This window comes from Meles meles, chromosome 16, assembly GCF_922984935.1.
Source record: "Meles meles chromosome 16, mMelMel3.1 paternal haplotype, whole genome shotgun sequence".
Classification (NCBI taxonomy): Eukaryota; Metazoa; Chordata; class Mammalia; order Carnivora; family Mustelidae; genus Meles; species Meles meles.
The window spans coordinates 68,485,958-68,506,262 of NC_060081.1; the positions used below are offsets into that span (position 1 = coordinate 68,485,958).

A 20,305-nucleotide genomic window follows, 5' to 3' on the forward strand; every position below is an offset into this window, starting at 1 on the left:
CCCTGCTGCCACAGTCTCTGAGGGCCCAACATACACAGAGCCAGGAGTCAGGAGGACATCACAGCCCTCCGGCCTCCCTCCCCATTGCCACCCAGCTAGTGCGGTATTTCAGCACTGTCCCCACTGTGGTACCAAATTCTGCCGCTCTCCCAGGCTTCTCATCTCAGATCACAGGCCCCTCCTCGCCCAGGTGCTCGAAGCTCACCCAGAAGCCGGGGAGTTCTCCTTGAGTCTCTGACTTCCTGAAACCTCGTGTCAGCGGATCCTGGTGTCCCGAACTCCAAAAGGTGCTCCCCCTCCCCACCCCTACGCACACGTCTCCATTTGCACCAACACTAGTCCGGGCCATTTTCTTCTTTTACCTTGACAAGCAGTATCATCTCTCTGCATCACTGTTGCCCCTAAAGATCTAGCCTTTCTGCACCAACCACAGTGATGCTGAAAAAGTAGAAACGGTAGTATTTTCCTTCCCTGTTCCAAACCCTCGTTCAGGGGCACGTGGGTGGCTCAGTGGGTTGGGCCTCTGCCTTCGGCTCAGGTTATGGTCTTGGGGTCCTGGGATCCAGCCCCACATCAGGCTCTCTGCTCAGCGGGGAGCATGCTTCCCCACCTGCCTGACTCTCTGCCTACTTGTGATCTCTCTCTCTGTCAAATGAATAAATAAAATATTTTAAAAGAAACAAAAACAAAGCAAAGCCCTCGTTCACTCCCCATCACACACAAAATAAGACCTGGACTCTGGCTACGAGCCCAGAAGGACTCCAGGCTGCCAGCTCCTTCCTACCTTCCTCTCCAGCCGTCTTCCACCAACGCCTGCACACCAGCTCACTCAGCCCCAAGCTTGCCCTTGACCCCTCCCTTCACCCGCCCGCACCTTTGCAGACAAACTTTGCACAGTTAGCTTCCTTCATTCACTCGAGTCTCTCCTCAAGTGTCAGCTGCCCTGGGAGGACCCCTCCCCATCACTTCCTTTTGTTCTGCTTCATTCTTTTTTTTAAAGATTTATTTATTTATTTATTTGATAGACAGAGATCACAGGTAGGCAGAGAGGCAGGCAGAGAGAGAGGAGGAGGAAGCAGGCTCCCCACTGAGCAGAGAGCCCGATGCGGGGCTCGATCCCAGGACCCTGGGACCATGACCTGAGCCGAAAGCAGAGGCTTTAACCCACTGAGCCACCCAGGTCCCCTGTTCTGCTTCATTCTTTCTTCGATATTTCTTCCAGCAGACTGTAAGCCCCATGGCGGCAGGAACCCGATACTCATGGCTGTTTCCCCAGGCCCCAGCACAGGGTCTGGTACACAGAGAGTGGGTCGTTATTACCACCAGACCCTTCAGTGGGAGGAGATCTTATCATGGACTGAGCAGTACTGCCCTAACTGCCCCCCTGAGCCTCTAAGCTAGCTCCCTGTGCTTCCTGCTGGCACCACCCCTCTCCTTACATCTTTCTGGGGTTTTCTGGAGCGGGCCTGCAGCCAGGAATGCCATACTCTGCTAATCTCTTCAGAGACCTGAACAATCCCTAAAGTCACAGCTGGGGGCGGGGGCGGGGGGTGGGGGTTGGGGGGTGGGGAGTGGGCATTGCTCCCTGGGTTTCTCAGCTGGTTGCGCAGAAATCAGGACTCCCTGACCGAAGCCACTCCCAGGCCCCTTTTCCTCACCTTCCAACGGGCTGGGCTGCCCTGGGACTTCATGTGCCTTCTTGGCAGGCAGCTTGCCCCCCATCCTCAACCGCCTGTGTTTCCTGGTGTGGGAGAGGCTGCTGGCCAGCCTGAGGTCCCTCTCAGTACCCCACAGGCCAGAACTTCTTGCCTGAAGTTAGATCACTGGTTCTCAACCCTCCCACACATTTGCAGCTTTTATTTTATTTATTTTTTTAAGATTTTGTTTATTTATTTGACAGACAGAGATCACAAGTAGGCAGAGAGGCAGGCAGAGAGAGAGGGGGAAGCAGGCTCCCTGCTGAGCAGAGAGCCCGATGTGATGCGGGGCTCGATCCCAGGACCCCCTGGGATCATGACCTGAGCTGAAGGCAGAGGCTTTAAGTCACTGAGCCACTCAGGCACCTCCACATTAGCAACTTTTAAAATAAGGAGGGTTCTGCTTTGTTTTGTTTTGTTTTGAATGCCTATGGCCGGCCCCAAACCCCGAGACTCTGATTTTTTTCTCTTTCTTTTTTTTTTTTTTTTAAGTAGGCTCCACACCCAGAATGGAGCCCAATGCCGGGCTTGAAGTCACAACCCTGAGATCAAGACCTGAGCTGAGATCAAGTGTTAGACACTTAATCGACTGAGCCACCCAGGTGACCCTCTGATTTTTTTTTTTTTTTTAAGTAGTCTCCACACCCAACATGGGGCCCAAGTCAGGACCCTGAGATCCAGAGTCACACGCTCCATGGTCTGAACCTGCCAGGCAGCCCCGCAGAACTCTGATTTAATTGGTTTGGGCTGAAGCCCAGGCATCAGTGGGTGTTTTTAAAAAAAAAGTTCCTCAACAGGATATAATAAAAAAGACTGATAGTAACAAGCATCAGCAAGGACGTGGAGAAATGAGAACCTTCACATGCTGCTGCTAGAGACGTAACATAGCACAGGGCTTTGCCAGTTTCTCATAAAGTTAAGCACACACTTAACTACGTACACAGCAATTCTGCTTCTGGGCATCTACTCCACAAACAGGGAAAAAAACGTTCACACCAACACTTGCACACGGATGTTCATGGCAGCATCATTCCTTAACAGCTAAAAAGTGGAGAACAACCCAAAGGTCCAGCACCCCATAAATAGATTAAACAGAACGTGCCGTATCGGTGCGGTGGGGGACCATTCAGCAGGAAAAAACAATGAACTACCGATCCGTGCAGAGACACGGCTAAATCTCAAATACAGTACGTGAAGTGAAGGGACCCAGGCAAACACTGCATTCTGTATGATTCCGTTATGCGGAAGGTCCAGGAAAGGCAACTCTATACAGATAGAAAGCAGAGTGGTGGTTACCTGGGTCTGGGGCGTGGGAAGACGGGGCGACGGCAAACAGTCACGAGAGCTCTTTTCTGGGGTGATGGAAATGTTCTGAGTTGGGATGGCTGTACAGTGCTGTACCTTTACTCAAAATCATTGAATTGTACATTTGAAACAGGAGACTCTCACGACATACATAAATTATTAAAGTTTTTTTTTTTTATTATTAAAGTTTTTCCCGCCAGGGTTGAGATCTCTGGGTTAGAAGCCAAGTGTCCTAGGAACCCAGTTGGTGTCCTCCCTCTTCCCCATCTCTGGTCAAAGTTTCCTATGATTTCAGATGCTCATGAAGCTGCCAGCTGTCACCCTGGCTTCTTTTTTGGAGAAGTCTGGGATTTCATTCTGCAGACTCAGCTCATAGGAGAGGAAACATCCTGGTTCATGGCTGCTCTGCCCAAAGCAGTAAGAACCAGCATCAGAAGGAATGGGTGCGAGGGTGAAGGTGCCCCCGTCCCCATCCTGAGACGATCCAGACACCACCTGGACATGCCAGGTGCTCACCCAGAACAGGGACTGAATTTGGGGCTCAGGACCCTGACCCGACCTGCACCTTCCCCGTTGCCTGGCAGTGTGTTCGGGCTGCCCAATTCCCCCAACACGCCACCCCTTTCCACCCCTCCAGGCCTTGGGACGGGCTGTATCCTTGCCCACCTGGAAAGTCCTATCCTTCCAGCAAGAGTCAGCTCATTGCCCTCTTTTCTGAAGACTTCTCTTTTGCAGGGCCCATCCCCCTGGTCAGTCCAGCAGAACCCTTATCTCCCTGTAGCAGAGGGTTTATTTCTGCTCTGTGTCTGCCTCCCCGCCTCCTCTGTGAGCAGCCTGACGACAGAATCTGTCTTATTTATCTTTGGTTCTCAAGGTTTTGGGGCGGGCCCCACCTCATACCGGGCCCAGCTGGAGGAAGAAATGGAGGGGAGCCGGACACCACATCAGACACTTAAAGGACCAGGAAGACTAGAGGAAACGCCCCACTCCCCTTGTCTATTCTTGGCCTAAATGGCTTCTCTCATCTGGCCCCAGAATGGCCAGAGAGCCACTCCCAGTGGAAACCACAGTTTGGGGTGGAAGACTTTCTTCTGCAGCTTCCCTAGGGCCAGACCCACTGGCCTTGGAAACTGCCTCAGTGTTATTTAAACGGCAGAGCAGAGTCTACGGGCAGCTCTGGCTGGACCTGGGTGGGGGCAGCCTGAATCAGGATCACGCTGGAGCCTCCCTTCCCCGACCGCCAGGACCTCAGGGGTTGGGATGTGTGGTTCCCTCTCAGCAGCTTCCTACTGTAGTGGCAAAGAACAAGCGGGTGAAGGTATGTGGCAGCCTGAGCTTGTATGTTTCTGCTTTAATATGGAGCCTAGGCTGTGTCCCGATTTGAGGCCGAGGTCCTCAGAGACTCTGCCAGCAGGCTCCCAGCCAGGACTGGCTAAAGCTGGAGGAGCCCTGCTTATCTCAACCATCTCTCCCAACTCACAAAGCTTCTTCAGAAAAGTTGATGGAGTGCTTAAAAGCCCCAGGATCTTTGCTTGACCTGCTCATGCCTATCTTAGGAGTAGCGGACTCCAGGCTGCTGGCAAGGACTCTGCCACGGCAGGCAACTTCTGCTTTTCTTGGCATCTCAAAGGGCACTGCCTTGGTGTCCCCACCACAGAAACCAGAGCCTGGAATAGAAACAGGGATACCTGGAAAAAGTCACCCAGGCTTCAACCCAGTGTGGTCTGTCCATGGTCAACAAATATTTACAGAGGGTTAGTCACAGCACTGGGTATGGGCGCTACAGATGTGAACAAGCCCCAGCCCCACCCTTAAGCAGTCCACTGAGCACAGGCTGCTGTAGGAATACAGAAAAGGGGGCCTGACCTAGCCTGGTTCAGTGAAGGCTTCCTGGAGGAGGTGACATCTAAAGAAAGACTTGAAGAGGGCACCAGGGTGGTTCAGTCAGTTAGGCATCTGACTCTCGGTTTTGGCTGTCATGATCTCAAGGTTGTGAGACCGAGCCCCTCGTCGGGCTCCATGCTTAGCAGGGAGCCTGCTTGAGATGCTCCTTTACTTTCTGCCCCTACCTCCCTTCTCTCATATAAAAAATAACACTTTGTTTTATTTTTTTTAAAGATTTTATTTATTTATTTGACAGAGATCACAAGTAGGCAGAGAGGCAAGCCGGGGGTGGGGGGAAGCAGGCTCCCCACTGAGCAGAGAGCCCGATATGGGACTCGATCCCAGGACCCTGGGATCACGACCTGAGCCAAAGGCAGTGGCCTAACCCACTGAGCCACCCAGGCGCCCAAAATAAATAAATTTGTTTAAAGATTTTATTTATTTGATATATATAGAGAGAGATCACAAGTAGATAGAGAGGCAAGTAGAGAGAGAGGGGGAAGCAGGCTCCCCGCTGAGCAGAGAGCCGGATGTGGGGCTCGATCCCAGGACCCTGAGATCATGACCCGAGCTGAAGGCAGAAGCTTAACCCACTGAGCCACCCAGGCGCCCCAAATAAATAAAATTTTAAAGTAAGACTTGAAGGCTGAATGAGTCCAACTGGGGAGAAAGAGTGAGAACAAACAACATATGCAAAGGCCCAAGCTCAAAGGGAACCTGGCACCTTTGGGGAAATTGCACGTAGTTCGTGAAGGCTGGGGCCTGATTAAGGAGAGGTCATTTGAAGGTCTGGATCAGGAATAACATGAATGTATGTAAACTGTTCGACACAGTCCATACTCAACGCTCTCCCACGGTAGCTCTCCTTATAATTACAACCTTGTAAACCAAGTTAAGAGTTTGGGAATTCATCCTGCAGTCAGTGGGGAGATATTCAAGGGTTTTAAGCCCAGGGTGATTGATTGATTGAACAGATTTTCCATATGACCAGATTTAAAGAGATCTCTGCGACTGGAGAGGGTGTTACAGACTAGAAGAGAAGCAAGGGTGGAGGACAGGAAGAGCAGTTTGGAGAATGGTCTTAGTATTCACTCATTCATTCAAATATTTACATACTTAATGGCTTAGCTCATTTATTTAAATATAATAATTTTGTTGTTATTATTACCTATAATAATTCAGAAAGAAGGTATGGGGTGGGGGGCTTCAAATATCTCCCAACAGTAGAGTAGATAAATATCCATTGGAAGACAGAATACAGCAAAGAAAATGAACTATAGCTACATGCAACAACATAAATGGGTTTTCCAAGTCCAAGGTCGAGCAAAAGAAGGCCAACACAACATAGGACTGTAGAATTCCATCTGTATACAGTTTAAGGAACAGGCAAAATGAAACTGTAGTGTTTAGGGATACACGCTTCCGTGGTAAAACTACACAAGCAAAGAAGTGATTACTACAAAATTCGTGGTGATTCGTGCACCTGAATGTTTACAGCAGCAATGACCACAACAGTCAAACTATGGAAAGAACCTAGATGTCCATCAAGAGATGAATAGATAAAGATGTGGTGTATATACACAATGGAATACTATGCAGCCATCAAAAGAAATGAAATCTTGCCATTTGTGATGACGGGGCTGGAACTAGAGGGTATTATGCTTAGCGAAATAAGTCTGTCAGAGAAAGACAATTATCATATGATCTCCCTGATATGAGGAAGTTGAGAAGCAATGTGGGGGGTTTGGGGGGTAGGAAAAGAATAAATGAAACAAGATGGGATCCGGAGGGAGACAAACCATAAGAGACTCTTAATCTCACAAAACAAACTGAGGGTTGTGGGGTGGGGGTGAGGGTTATGGACATTGGGGAGGGTATGTGCTATGGTGAGTGCTGTGAAGTGTGTAAACCTGGCGACTCACAGACCTATACCTCTGGGGCTAATAATACATTATATGTTAATCAAAAAAAATTTAAAAAGTAAAATAAAATTAAAGGAAAATACATCAAATAAAAAAAATAGCTAGTGGTGATTATGCTGTGCTTGACGATACCTTGACCTGAGTGATGTTCACGTGGGTCTTTGCTGTTGACAGATCATCAGGGTTTACATTTCCGTTTTGTGCACTTTTCTGTATGTGTGCTATTCTCTCTTTTCTAATATTTTATTAATGTGACACACAGAGAGAGTACAAGCAGGGGGAGCAGCAGGCAGAGAGAGGAGAAGCAGGCTCTCCGCTGAGCAGGGAAGCTGATCCCGGTTCCATGGAAGGACACTGGGATCCTGACCTGAGCCGAAGACGGACGGTTAACAGGCTGAGCTTCCCCAGTGAACTGGTGCCCTGTAAAGGAGGCTTGGCTTCACCTACTAGGCCTATACGGGGCCGGTTTGTTTTTGGAGGGCTCCGATCTACTCGGAGCAATCCTCATAACCCCGAGAGGCGGAAACACCTAACGTTTTTAAGGGCCAGGTACCACATGTGCTGGGTTCTTCACAGGCCCAGTTAATTCTCACCAAACCTTTACAAGGCAGGGGGACTTACCTTCCATTAGAGGAAACCAGAGCTCAAAGAGGTCGAACAGCTCCCTCAAGGCCACACACCTAGGATGGAGGAGCAGGGCTCTAAACTTAGCCGGGTTGATGAATTCCCTATTTCCTACTGCTGCGTCCCGTTTTGGTGGCACTCCCCTAACCCCACCCGGCTGCACGGGGCTAGGCACCGCGGACCGCAGAAGCCACTGCCCAGCTGCGGTACCAGCAGCTTCCGGCTCCGTCTGGGAAGCGCCAGACCAACAGCAGGTGGCAACCTTGTGCTCCTTTCAAGCTCCTGCTGAGGGGTCAGTTTAGTAAGGCGGCCCGAGGGGGGTGGAGCTAGCGGGTCGGTCCGCCCCTACCGAAGAATCCCGCAGGGAGTCGGGCGTGGGGTACCTAGCAACTGCATCTCCTGCTGGGCTAACTTTGGTGGCCGGTCTGAGCTCTCAGCGAGGCTTAGCACCGCAACTAGTAGCCACAGGTATGTCAGTGTTGGGAGAGCCCCTCTGGTGGGCTTAACTATTAACTAGAAGTTAATAATTTCCTAAATTTGCCAAAGCCGTTTATTATGTCTCCTGCGGCTGTTTTGAGTTTCTCCTACTCAAGAGCACTTAGAACTTCTGTAGCCTCACTATGGGCGAAGGTTCGATTTGCATGCATCCTAAATACGGAAAACGGCTGGAAAGCATTCTTGGCACAGAGAGGTCAAGAGACTGGACGTTGAACGGGCAGAGCCCAGCCGGAGCTAGGACCCGGGTTCCTGCTACACCCAGAGCAGCGTCACCACAACTCCGCCCCCGGGTGGGCGTGTTTGCAGAGCGCCCGCAGGTTCCCAGCCCGCCCCGCGCCCCCCGGTGCGCATTCTCAGTCCGGCCCCGGAGGTGCACCTCCCACCGGGGTCCTCCATCCCCGGCGGGTGTGCTCGCGGGGGGAAACTGAGGCTGGGAGCGTGCTTGTGAGCACGTTCTTTCCTCAGCCCACACCGCACAAACTGCAAAGCTGCCGTGCCCTCCTGAGACCCACATGGAACAACGGGGAAGGGCGGGAGGAAAGGGAGGGGGCCGAAAGCAAGCAGGGTCTGTGGACTCGGCTGGTCCTGCCACACTCAAGATGGCGGCACGGCAGCGGCAAGGTCCCTCAGAGGCGGTACCAGCGCATGCGCAGCGCGGAGTCCCGGCCCGGGACACAAGATGGCGGCAGCGACGCTGGGGAGGGCGAGGCGGAGGCGGCAAAACGGGAGGTCGAGCAGAACGTGTAGCCGCGTCCCCGCGAGTCCGCTCCGGGCAGGTAAGAGCCCCAGGAAGCCATGGTCCCGCGGCGAGCCGCTCCGGGGTCCGGGGATCCGAAGCCGGGCAGCGGTGGCCCCTCTGGCGCTTTCCGCTCGGGGCCACCGCTTGCCCTATCTCTGCCGCCGCCGCCATCTTAGGCCCGCGGGTGGGCGGCCGGGCCGGTGGCTTGGGTGAGGGAGGTGGGCCCGGAGAGCGCGGGCGGAGCGGCCTCTAGGGCCCCTCCGCTGCTGCCGCCGCCACCGCCTTTGTGTCGGGCTCCGACTCTGAGTCGCCTCAGCCCGGGGGCGGGAGCGCGCGGTGGGGCGGGGGGCGGAGCCCGGGAGATGGGCTGGCGCGCGCGCGCCAAACAGCCCGCCCCCGCTGGGTTTGGGGGGGAGGGGAAGGTGTGCGCGCGCTCGGGTGGGGGGAGCCCCCTCATTGAGCGTCCCCCGCGCTTGCGCACTTTGCAAGTCCTTTGACTCCGCCCTCCTGATTCAGAGGGATTCTGATTGGTGCGTTACTGAGATGGTCCCGCCCCATCTTTCTCCAATAACCGGGTTCTTTTCCTTCTCGTGCGTTCCTCCGGTTGCGCAGATACAGTTGTTTATTTAGCTGGTCGGCACTGTGAGACTGCGGTATGCGTGGGGGCCGGGAAGCCTTTGGAAAATAAAAACATTATCTTAATAATAGAGTTCTTTCTTACTTAAAGTGTACAATACGCTAGACTCTACGTATAGAGACCATAGAGGTCGAATGAGTCCTGTTTATAAGGCGGAAGGCGTTAGACGGCTCCGGACCCCGGGTCTGCCTAAACCCAGAGCAGGTTCTTCGGTCATCGACCTGCTGCTCCCAAATCATCTGGGAAATTAAGAAAAATTCTTTAATCGTAAAAACTTGGTCAAGGTTTGAAGCGGTGTAAAGTTTGTCATCGCGTTTCCCGGTCCCGCCTTTTGGGGTGTGTGTGAGAAACACAAATTCTTGTGTCTCTCCCCTCCCCATTCCTGACTCCTAGGACGTCAAGTGAGGGACAGGAATCTGAATTGTTTTACAAGCCCTCGTGATGCCCAGTCGCTTTGAAATAACTCCAGTGTCCCCATTTGGCCTCTAAGCTGTGCTGTTCTTGTTGCCTCTGCATAGTTCAGCTACCGAGTGCATCCGTGTCACAAGATAATTTGTTGGGGAAACTGTCAATAAAAGTGGACACACTGTGTTACATAATCCATTAGCATGTATGATTATTATTGTGGTTTTAAAGGATTGACTTTTTTTCGCTCACTGTGGGTGGCTTGGTAGTGTGCCCCCCAACCCCGGGATCTGATTTGTACAGTTGGCCCTTGATCAACACAGGGGTTGGGGCACTGATCCCGGCTCAACTGGAAATTCCAGTAGAACTTTGGACTCCCCACAACTTTACTAATAGCCTACTGTGGACCGGAAGACTTACTGGTAACATACGTAGTGGATGAACATGGGTTTTGTACATTATGTGTATTATACAGTGTATTCTTACAATAAAGTCAGCTAGGGAAAATCAGATGTTAATGAGAAAATCATAAAGAAGTGTAAATACATTTATAGTAGTACACTGCGATGAGAAAACTGCGTGTAAGTGGACCCACTCTGTTCAGACCCATGTTGTACAACGGCCAAATGGTATGTCTGCTTTTCTCTTGTCTTAGGGATATTTTGGTTGATAGGAGCAGTTACACAGTTTTTGGGGTACAGTGTGCAAAATGAAAACATGGGCTGCCTCGTTAAAAATTTATTAGAAACTTCAAGATAGCAACCGTAGAGCCTGAAACCAGGTGTAGGGCCCTAGGGCCCTCCACAACACAGGGCCTGTGTGCCTGCAGGCTGCAAGTCTGTGAATGTGAAGCTTTCGGTTTGCAGAATTTGAGAAGTATCATTTTCGTCCCTTAAATCCCCAGATCTCCCACAGGGTGTTCCTTGCCTTGGGGGCTCCCAACTTGCTCCACGTCATTGCCTCTCTCGCTGCTGTCCCTGCACTGCAGCATTTCACAGGTTTGTGACTCTCTTCTTCTATTTGCTCTGCAGTTGCTGATGCAAGGAATTTCCTGGGCCCCCGTCCACTCCACTGCTGACCAGCCTACCCACCTGCGCTGAGCCTTCCTGCAGGCCTCCCCCCTGCCTCTGTGGGACCCTGTGACGTGGGGGCCCGTCTGATCGGAGAAGAAAACCCTCTCATGCTAGCGTTGCAGACCCCAGAGGGTGAGAAAAAGAGGGACCTTTTTCAGGCTTGAGACATATGGGCTCAGCCCCAAGGCACCAGGAATCCCTCCTCCCCAGAGAATCAAGCTTTTTCTCCCCTTGGTTAGTGGTTCTGAACCTTTTTGTTATCATGGCCCCTTCTGGTTGTATGTATGTCCTCTCGCTCCGTGCATTTTTACTGCCAAACTGTAACGACAAAGTAACCGTTTGCTTTTCCCTTTCCAAATTAACGAAGACATCTATGACTGAGTGTACAAATAAAATTAATGTCCCAGTGATTCCTATGATTTGTCAACAGCCAATCAGAGCTTCTTATCATCATGAGATAATCAGTGTGACCACAACGAGTTGATAAAATTTCAGCAAGCAAAGATAACTGATGTTTCAACATGCTTTTGTGCCTTTTTGTGGGTAAATGATTTCTTGGGGTGCTGTGACATATTGAGAACAACTTTGGGATCACCAATCCAATCTTGGTTGGGCACCTAGGAGTCTAACAGCCAGATTGGGAAATCACTGGCCACGGAGGCTTGTGCTGGATGTCCTGGGTGGGAGTCATGGAGAATACAAATCCGAAGGAGCTGACCTGCTTCCTGGTATTTAAAGTAAATTTTCACCTGGGAATTAGGAAGGACTGAATTAAGGATTCTTCTCAGTCCCACTGGTTTCTTTAGCAACAAATTGTTTCCTGCCCTGAAGCACAGAATGAGGCAGCCACTTAGATGCCGTGTCCTCTCCGGGCTGCACTCTGTTCCAGTTAGATTTTATTGGATAGGAACGGGAAAGAGGAGGATTTACTGTTCTTTTTCGGTGGGAATAGCTTTTCAAGGGCAGACCCTGTTCTGTCTTCTGTGCCACTCTGTGCTTTGTAAATATTTGCAGAATGAATAGAGTTCCTATTGGGTCCAGGGACCCTGCTGAGCACTGGACAGTCGTGAACTGGACCCAGTTCCTAGCCCTGGGAGTTCGGACCATCTGATGGGTAGACAAACCCTGCTGGGAGACAGGATTGAGTGCCACAGTGGAGGTATTCATGGCCCTGCAGAGGAGCTCGGACCACCTTGCTTGGGGCGGGGGGTGGTGTTGGAGAGTCCAGAAATGCTTCCTGGAACATGTGAACATCATGGCAAGCCAGGTGGAAAATTGGAGAGAGTATGTCAGGAAGGAGGAGCAGCAGGAGTGCACCCATTTTCTAGTTGAGGGAACTGCGACTTAGATCCCAGGGCTTCTCTGGTACCACACCAGCCCTCCAGGGACAGGGCTGGATTGATATCTTCACATCTGCAAGTGGTCACTGGGGCTCTCAGTGGATTGTAATGGGTGGGTGAGGGGTGGAACTGACGTCCGTGTCCTGCTGGCCTGATACCCTTCGGTCCTCTGTGTGGCAGGTCCGGTGTGGGTGCTGAGATGGCCAATGAGAATCACGGCAGCCCCCGGGAGGAAGCATCCCTGCTGAGTCACTCCCCAGGCACCTCCAATCAGAGCCAGCCCTGTTCTCCAAAGCCCATCCGCCTGGTGCAGGACCTCCCAGGTACTGGCGAGGGGCAGGGTAGGGTGGCGGGGTAGGAAGGATGCCTCAGGAGCAGCGCTGACCCCAGCTGGGTTCCGTGCTTGTTTGCAGAGGAACTGGTGCATGCGGGCTGGGAGAAGTGCTGGAGCCGGAGGGAGAACCGTCCCTACTACTTCAACCGATTCACCAACCAGTCCCTGTGGGAGATGCCTGTGCTGGGCCAGCATGACGTGATCGTGAGTGCCAGCCCAGGGAAAGGCTCCCAAGCAGCTTCTAGCATCTGGGCCTTCCTCAAGTCTATCTTGAGCACCTGTTACGTGCCTAGCCCTGTCTTGGGACCTGGGGATACAATGACACACAGACACAGCCCCTGCCCTCATGGAACCTACACTCCAATAGGGGAGACTGACATGTAAAGAATTGATTGTAATCGTGTGCGATCCTGAACTTGAACTCCATGTTGGGCACCGTGCCTGTGGTGCAGTTGTGAGCAACTGGTCCTGCCCTTGCACACTCAGGGGGCCCACAGTCTGCTGAGGAGCTGGTAGGATCCCAGTGTGGCACATGCGTGAAGACTAGCCTTGGATTGCACCAGGGACCCTGGTCTACTCTTGGGGAGGGGAGGGGACAGGGAATGCTTCTCCTTGAATCAGCGTTTAAGGTGATAAAGTCAGTGGAGTGAAAGTTGTCAGTGGGGAGAAGCACATTCTAGGAGCAGAAGTGTCCACATGAGGGGGCTATCTGGCAGGAACATGGTGTTCTGGATCCCTATCAGGCAGGGGCAGACTTTCCTTACTGGGCATAATGAAGCAGGTTGGCACCCCCATTTTGCAGAGGAAGACACTAAAAGTCAGAGATGGGAAATGACTGGCCCAAGACTCGAGCCAGTAGGAGGCAGAGCTGGACTCAAACCTGATGTGGCTTTAGGGCCACCCTGCCTGCCATCACTCATTCTCAGCGTCACCAGAAGAATTTCATCATAGGTCCTTGCTCTTAAAAAAAAAAAAAAAGAGAATTTCTTGAGTTTTTCCCTTTATTCCTCTCATTCTCGTGTTAAGGAGAAGTTAACATGTACAGAGGGTTCCTCTCACGCCTGATGTCCTATTAAACTGGTCATATTCAGGGACTCACTGAATCATCTTCCCAACAGGAGGTCGGGCCTCTTTAGCATGGTCATTGTGAAGGTGAGGGAATTAGGAAGGGCTGTAACTCTCCCGAGGTCACACAACTGTAAGAGGCAGGCAGGAGTGGAACCCAGTGCTCTTTCTGTATCCTAGCCCCCTTTGCTCTTGGAGTAGTAGGAGAAGGGGGCAGGAGGGCATCAGGATTCCATATTCGTGGGACTTCTAAGCCACTAGCCCTGGTTGCAACTGTGCTGGTCTCCCTCCACCAGTCGGACCCTTTGGGGCTGAATGCGACCCCACTGCCCCAAGACTCAAGCTTGGTGGAACCCCCCCCGGCTGAGAACAGGCCCCGAAAGCGGCAGCTCTCCGAAGAGCAGCCAAGCGGCAATGGTGTAAAGAAGCCCAAGGTGAGCATCTGCGGGCTGTGAGGGCGTGGCTGGCAAGTGGCTGCTCCAGGCAGGCAGCCGACAGGTTCCCTGTGAGGGCTGGGCAGTGGCAGGTCGGTCAGGAGGGGGCCTGGGGTACAACTCACCACTGTGCCAGTGCAGTTGCTGTAGGCTGGCTCTCCTGACCCTGGTGCCTTTTACTTTTTTGCTCTAGATTGAAATCCCCATGACACCCACAGGCCCGTCGGTGCCTAGCTCCCCCAGTATCCCAGGAACCCCAACGCTGAAAATGTGGGGGACATCCCCTGAAGATAAACAGCAGGCAGCTCTCCTCCGACCCACTGAGTGAGTCCCTGCCAATTGACTTGGGGGCATCCGGTGTCGATGTGGTCTGGGACCCTGGGGTATGGCGGCAGGTGGGGCACCCCTCCTTCCTTGCCTCTACTTTCCTCTTCGCTCCTTTCTGTGCCCCAAGGGTGTACTGGGATCTGGACATCCAGACCAACGCTGTCATCAAGCACCGGGGGCCTTCAGAGGTGCTGCCCCCGCACCCCGAGGTGGAGCTGCTTCGCTCCCAGCTCATCCTCAAGCTTCGGCAGCACTACCGGGAGCTGTGCCAGCAGCGAGAGGGTAACTGCCTCCTGGGCCTCCGGACCCTTGTTTCCACCCACCCTTAGCCAAGAGCTGGGCTTGGGAATGGCGCAGCAGAGCCTAGCAGTTGAGCGTGTAGGCCTGCTGGAGCCCCAGCTCCGCTAACCGCTTACGGAAAGGGGGTCTGGCGTCAGTAACCGCAAAAGCCATCATTAGCACTTCCAGAATGCCCGCCGTCTGTCAGGTATGTGTGAAGCCTTTTCATGTGTCTGTAAGTGGGCATGAAAACCGGAGTACTTGGACCTCGCAGCGTTGCTACAAGGAGGAAGTGGAATGGGAAGTCCTCATAAGCTGTGGCTTTTATTCGTTAGTAAAGAAGCCTGCTTAATTCGCTGAAACAGTGTTTCTTCTTTTCCCTTTTACTAACACTCTAGAATACTCCCGATTCTCAGTCTACTTGGGGAAGAGTTGCCTAGAGGCGGGGCTCCTGACAGAACAGGCCGTGCCGTTTACTGCTGCCCCTCCGGTGCCCGCATGCCCCCCATGAGCTGGGCCCGTGTGCAGGCTGCTGACGGAGCCAGACCTTCACCAGCCTGTCTGTCCCGCAGGCATCGAGCCCCCACGAGAGTCTTTCAACCGCTGGATGCTGGAGCGCAAGGTCGTGGATAAAGGCTCTGACCCCCTGTTGCCGAGCAACTGTGAACCGGTCGTGTCACCCTCCATGTTTCGTGAAATCATGAATGACATTCCCATCAGGTACAGGCCCACAGCTGGGGCCAACTTGGTGGGGGGTGTTGGTGTGTGTGTGGCCACTCCTGTATCAAAGGGCTCTCACTCTGCCTGCTCTCGGTCCCAGGTTATCCCGAATCAAGTTCCGGGAGGAAGCCAAGCGCCTGCTCTTTAAATACGCAGAAGCTGCAAGGCGGCTCATTGAATCCAGGTTTGCTCCTGTCCCCAGCAGGCTGGGTGTGTGATCAGAGTGGGGAGGTCTTGGGCTCTCTGGCCCATCTCATGGAGCTAGGCATCACTCTTTGTGGCAGAGGGAAGCCGGCTCCCAGAGGCAGCACAGGGGCTGTGAGGGATGCCTTGATGCCCAAATGTCAGTGCGGGGGTGGGGGGCAGTAAATGTGGAGCAGATGCCCGACTGCTGGCTCCATCACGCGCCCTCAACTGGCAGGAGTGCGTCCCCCGACAGCAGGAAGGTGGTCAAATGGAACGTGGAGGACACCTTCAGCTGGCTGCGGAAGGACCACTCCGCCTCCAAGGAGGACTACATGGTGAGTGGCCCCGGGTAAGGAGGCTGGTGGAAAGGCTCTGTGGCTCCTTCCTTCAGTTGCTTGCCTGGGCTGGGCAGGGGCCCCCAGCAGACCTTTGATGCTTGTTGGTCCCCAAACTTCTGCATGTAGAGATGTTTGTCCAGGCTCCTGGCTCCGTCCTAAAGACGGTCTCCATTAAGGTTCTTAATGGAATCCTGTGCTCAGCCGCACACCAGAAGTAGCTGCTTTTTCAACTTAATGAATGTTGAACAGCTCCCCTGAATAGATTTTTGGACACAGATGGACAAACTGCCTTTTCTTGGGTATGTGCACTCACCACAGCGAAGAGCTGGCACCAGACTGAATGCCCTGCTTTACTGCGTCCACAGTGATTCCATTTTCCGGCCCAGACCTGTCACTTCTTTAAGTCTCCACCAGCACTAGCAATGGGCTTTCTTTTCAGGACCATTTTTCACAAGAGGCAAGGTTTCGCACTTCACGATAGTAACTGTACTTGACACGTAGAGTGACAAAGGTAGGTGTACTCACTAGCCAGAGTGACTCATTTTCACTCATCATTTTCACACGTGTGATTCAGGAAAGTAACTAATGCCTAGTTAAATCCTTGCCAGTTGCTAAAAGCTCCGATTTCAAATCTGCAATGACCAAGCACCCTGTTTTGTCATGGTCTCTTCACGGTGGTAAATGGCAAGTGCTTTATGAGCGGGGACTGTGCCTGGTTTGTCTGTCTCCCCTGCAGTTATCATGGCACCTGGCCCAGTGTAACCCCCATTAGAGGTGCTGGCATTTACTGGACACTTGCTGTATGGCAGGGGCTCAGTTAAGCCCTTAATGGGAATGATCACATTTAATACTCAGTCAAACTGCCTTATCTGGTAAGTAGTTTGTGTTCCCTGAACAGTGGAGGACTAAATTCAGAGATGACAAGGGACTTGTCCAAGTGCTAGTAGCACAGCTGTATCAAAAACGAGGACTGCTGGGACCCACCAGCCCTCCCCCAGCAGCCCTCTGGAGCCCTGATCAGGAGTGTCTCCTCCAGGACCGCCTGGAGCACCTGCGAAGGCAGTGTGGCCCCCACGTGTCAGCCGCAGCGAAGGACTCCGTGGAGGGAATCTGTAGTAAGATCTACCACATCTCCCTGGAGTATGTCAAACGGATCCGTGAGAAGCACCTTGCCATCCTCAAGGAAAACAACATCCCAGGTAGGGAGCCAATGGCTGGGAGCCAACTGTGAGGCCCCAGTTCTGTTTCCTGGGCCCTGACTGAGGGGATGAGCAAGGCTAACCCTCCAGGCCACAGGCTGATTTTGGGGAGCCTGTTTCCCCCAGCAGTGTCTGGGGCAGGACCTGCTGTCCGGGGGCTCAGGGGTTTCAGGCCTCCTCTAGGAACTGGAGAAGGGCTGGGGAAAGAGGGAGGCAGAAGGCGGTGAATGTGGTGAAGACAGGCTGGGGGTAAGCAGTTCGGTGGACTTCTCCCCCCACTGCAGTCTCGTGCCTGGCCACAGGCTCGGACGTGAACTTGGATAACTCTGAGTGGTTGGCCCAGAAAGCTCTAGGCCTAGGCCTCGACAAGCGGTGCAGTTCTCCTACTCCTGCCTGGCAAACTGGGGGCCTGTGTCAGTACAGAGCACGCTGGCCTAGGCCACCAGCTCTTGCCCCTGCCAGCTGCCTGGCTGTGTCACCAAACCGTCTGAGCTACATTCTGCTCCTCTATGGGACAAGACTTACCTCCCCTGGTTACTGGGACACGCATGTGAAGGACCCAGTGCACAGCAGGCATGGAGGCTGTCCGGGGTTCCGGGGTGAGAATTAGCAGAGTCGGGGCAGGATGGCCTCTCACTGCTCTCCCTGCCCACAGAGGAGGTGGAGGCCCCAGAAGTGGAGCCCCGCCTGGTGTACTGTTACCCAGTACGGTTGGCCGTGTCTGCGCCCCCCATGCCCAGTGTGGAGATGCATATGGAGAATAATGTGGTCTGCATCCGGTATAAGGGAGAGATGGTCAAGGTCAGCCGCAATTACTTTAGCAAGCTGGTAAGAGCTGGGGTCAAGGGGAGGCAGGGCCCCCCAGGTGGGAGAGAGGAAGGCTGGCTCCTTCTGGAGCCAGCATCCTCGGCAAGAGGCCAGCGAGGAGGGAGGGGGCGCTGTTGAAGGCCTTTGCTCTCTGTCCCACAGTGGCTGCTTTACCGCTACAGCTGCATTGACGACTCTGCCTTTGAGAGGTTCCTGCCCCGCGTCTGGTGTCTCCTCCGCCGGTACCAGGTAGGGGCCTGGGGCAGCAGGGGCGGGCTCCGCTGGATGGCGGGGAGAAGGCTAAGGCCAGGGGGCTGATGGTGGCCACTGTGCAGATGATGTTTGGCGTCGGCCTCTACGAGGGGACAGGCCTGCAGGGATCGCTGCCCGTGCACGTCTTTGAGGCCCTCCACCGACTCTTCGGCGTCACCTTTGAGTGCTTCGCCTCGCCCCTCAACTGCTACTTCCGCCAGTACTGCTCTGCCTTCCCAGACACAGATGGCTACTTCGGCTCCCGCGGGTGAGAGCTGGGGGCTGCTGGGGCCCTTCTGCCCAGGCCCAGGAAGGGCTCCTCTAGAGCAGAGATCCCACCTGGGCCAGCAACTTCCTAATGCTTTCGGGTTTGGGAATCGGGCGGTGTTGGGTGTAGTCTCTGCCTTCAGAACTCTTGCTAGCTGTGTGACCTCAGATTGGTCTCTACTTTCGGGAGCCTGATCGCCCCTAACCCAGCCTGCAGGTTTCTCGGTGAATTAGCCCAGGCTGGGGTAGGAGCATGTGGTCCAGGCACTGAGAGGCTCGGGAAGTGGTAGACGTTGGAGACCTTTCAGACTAACTGGGAGGGTGGAGGGGAGTGAGCATGGGTGAAAGAAGACCCAGGCTCCAGTTGGAAGACAGGCCTGAGCCAGTAAGGGGGAAGGCTCAGCAGCTGGGAACTCCCGGCTGGGGCTCGTGCTGCGGTGTCTGAACTGGGTTTGAGTCCCAGCCCTTCTACTAAGTGGCTTGGTGGACTTGGCCTCCAAGCCTGAGCCTCTCCATCCTCAGCCCTTCAATGGAGTTGGCCACACCTGTCCCAGGATGAATTCTGGGTTAATGTCGGCCTAGGGCCTGACCAGGGCCCATCCCTTCAACAACATGGGGGCGGCACCCATTTCTGGTGGAGGGCCTGGATCCTGGTAGGACTTAGAATGCTCACCTCTGTCCCCAGGCCCTGCCTGGACTTCTCCCCGCTGAGTGGTTCCTTTGAGGCCAACCCTCCGTTCTGCGAGGAGCTCATGGATGCCATGGTCTCTCACTTCGAGGTTGGTGTGCTGCTGTGGGTGGGGGGCAGGGGTGGCACGCAGGATTGCCAGCCACCTGGAGGGCAGCCTTTGATGTCCACCCCATGCCCCCTCCCATAGAAACTGCTCGAGAGCTCACCAGAGCCCCTGTCCTTCATCGTGTTCATCCCCGAGTGGCGAGAACCCCCAACGCCGGCGCTCACCCGCATGGAGCAGAGCCGCTTCAAACGCCACCAGCTGGTCCTGCCTGCCTTCGAGCACGAGTACCGCAGTGGCTCCCAGCACGTCTGCAAGAAGTGGGTGCCCTGGGAGGGCAGGGGTGGGGTGGGGGAGGAGGGCCAGGCTGATCATGCCAGGCCGAGCCCCACTCTGAGCTGTTCCTTTGTCCACAGGGAAGAAATGCACTACAAGGCCGTCCACAACACGGCCGTGCTCTTCCTACAGAATGACCCCGGCTTTGCCAAGTGGGGGCCGACGCCGGAGCGGCTGCAGGAGCTGAGTTCCGCCTACCGGCAGTCAGGCCGCAGCCATGGCTCCGGCTCCTCTTCTTCCTCGGAGAACAAGGACCGGGACTCAGGCCGCGAACAGGGCCCTAGCCGCGAGCCTCACCCCACTTAACACATCCTGCGGGGAGGAGGAGCCCCAGGGTGCTGATATGGACTGCTGGGACTCGGGCCTCTTGGGGCTGAGCAGACCCTAGGACCCTCCCCCTGAGGTGGCAGCGGGACTCAGGCTGCCAGTGTCATAGGAAGATTATGGCTCTGCCAGGGCTCCCCCTCCCTGCCCGATCCCCCAACTCCTCACCTCAAACTCACTCCGATTCCTGTGTAAATAGGTCCCATCCCTTCCCTTCCTCCCCCCAATCCCAACCATCTTATCGCCATCTTGTTTCATTTGTAAAAGGAAATACAGAAACCCCCGTAAGAATGCGTGAGGGTCTTAAGGGCAGAGAAGGTGGGGAACCTGGAGTTAGTCCTGGAACCACACCCTCTACATCGAGGCTCACCTTAGGATCCCCTGGGTCTTCACACCCCAACCCAGGGCTCCAGTGTCTAAGTTCTCGCCCTGCTGGCCCCACAGCTGGGTCCCTGCTAGCCCCGCCTGTGTCTGGCGAGCCTGGGGTCCAGAGCCCTGCGTCATCTGTTGGCAGGCCCCGGACTCCCGCAGCCAGGCCTGCAGTCCTACCTCCAGGGAGCAGAGGACGTGGGCTGTGCC

General features: G+C 54.1%; 1 protein-coding gene across 2 annotated transcripts; it reads left to right on the forward strand.

The window, feature by feature from the left end:
- Positions 1 to 8,351: 8,351 nt before the first annotated feature.
- Positions 8,352 to 20,028, forward strand: PCIF1 (phosphorylated CTD interacting factor 1). Of its 2 annotated transcripts, XM_045980856.1 has the most exons (18): positions 8,352 to 8,706; positions 10,743 to 10,916; positions 11,799 to 11,943; positions 12,305 to 12,447; positions 12,538 to 12,662; positions 13,820 to 13,957; positions 14,151 to 14,281; positions 14,412 to 14,566; positions 15,136 to 15,283; positions 15,384 to 15,467; positions 15,705 to 15,804; positions 16,844 to 17,006; positions 17,662 to 17,834; positions 17,976 to 18,062; positions 18,149 to 18,333; positions 19,018 to 19,111; positions 19,211 to 19,386; positions 19,483 to 20,028. In XM_045980856.1, the coding sequence occupies exons 4-18, from the start codon at positions 12,324 to 12,326 to the stop codon at positions 19,706 to 19,708; spliced, it is 2,109 nt and encodes a 702-aa protein (XP_045836812.1). In that variant the 5' UTR covers positions 8,352 to 8,706; positions 10,743 to 10,916; positions 11,799 to 11,943; positions 12,305 to 12,323; the 3' UTR covers positions 19,709 to 20,028. The 2 variants fall into 2 exon arrangements, with proteins under 2 accessions (XP_045836812.1, XP_045836811.1); XM_045980855.1 differs by lacking the exon at positions 11,799 to 11,943 and having other exon boundaries at positions 8,356 to 8,706; positions 19,483 to 20,026.
- Positions 20,029 to 20,305: the final 277 nt, after the last annotated feature.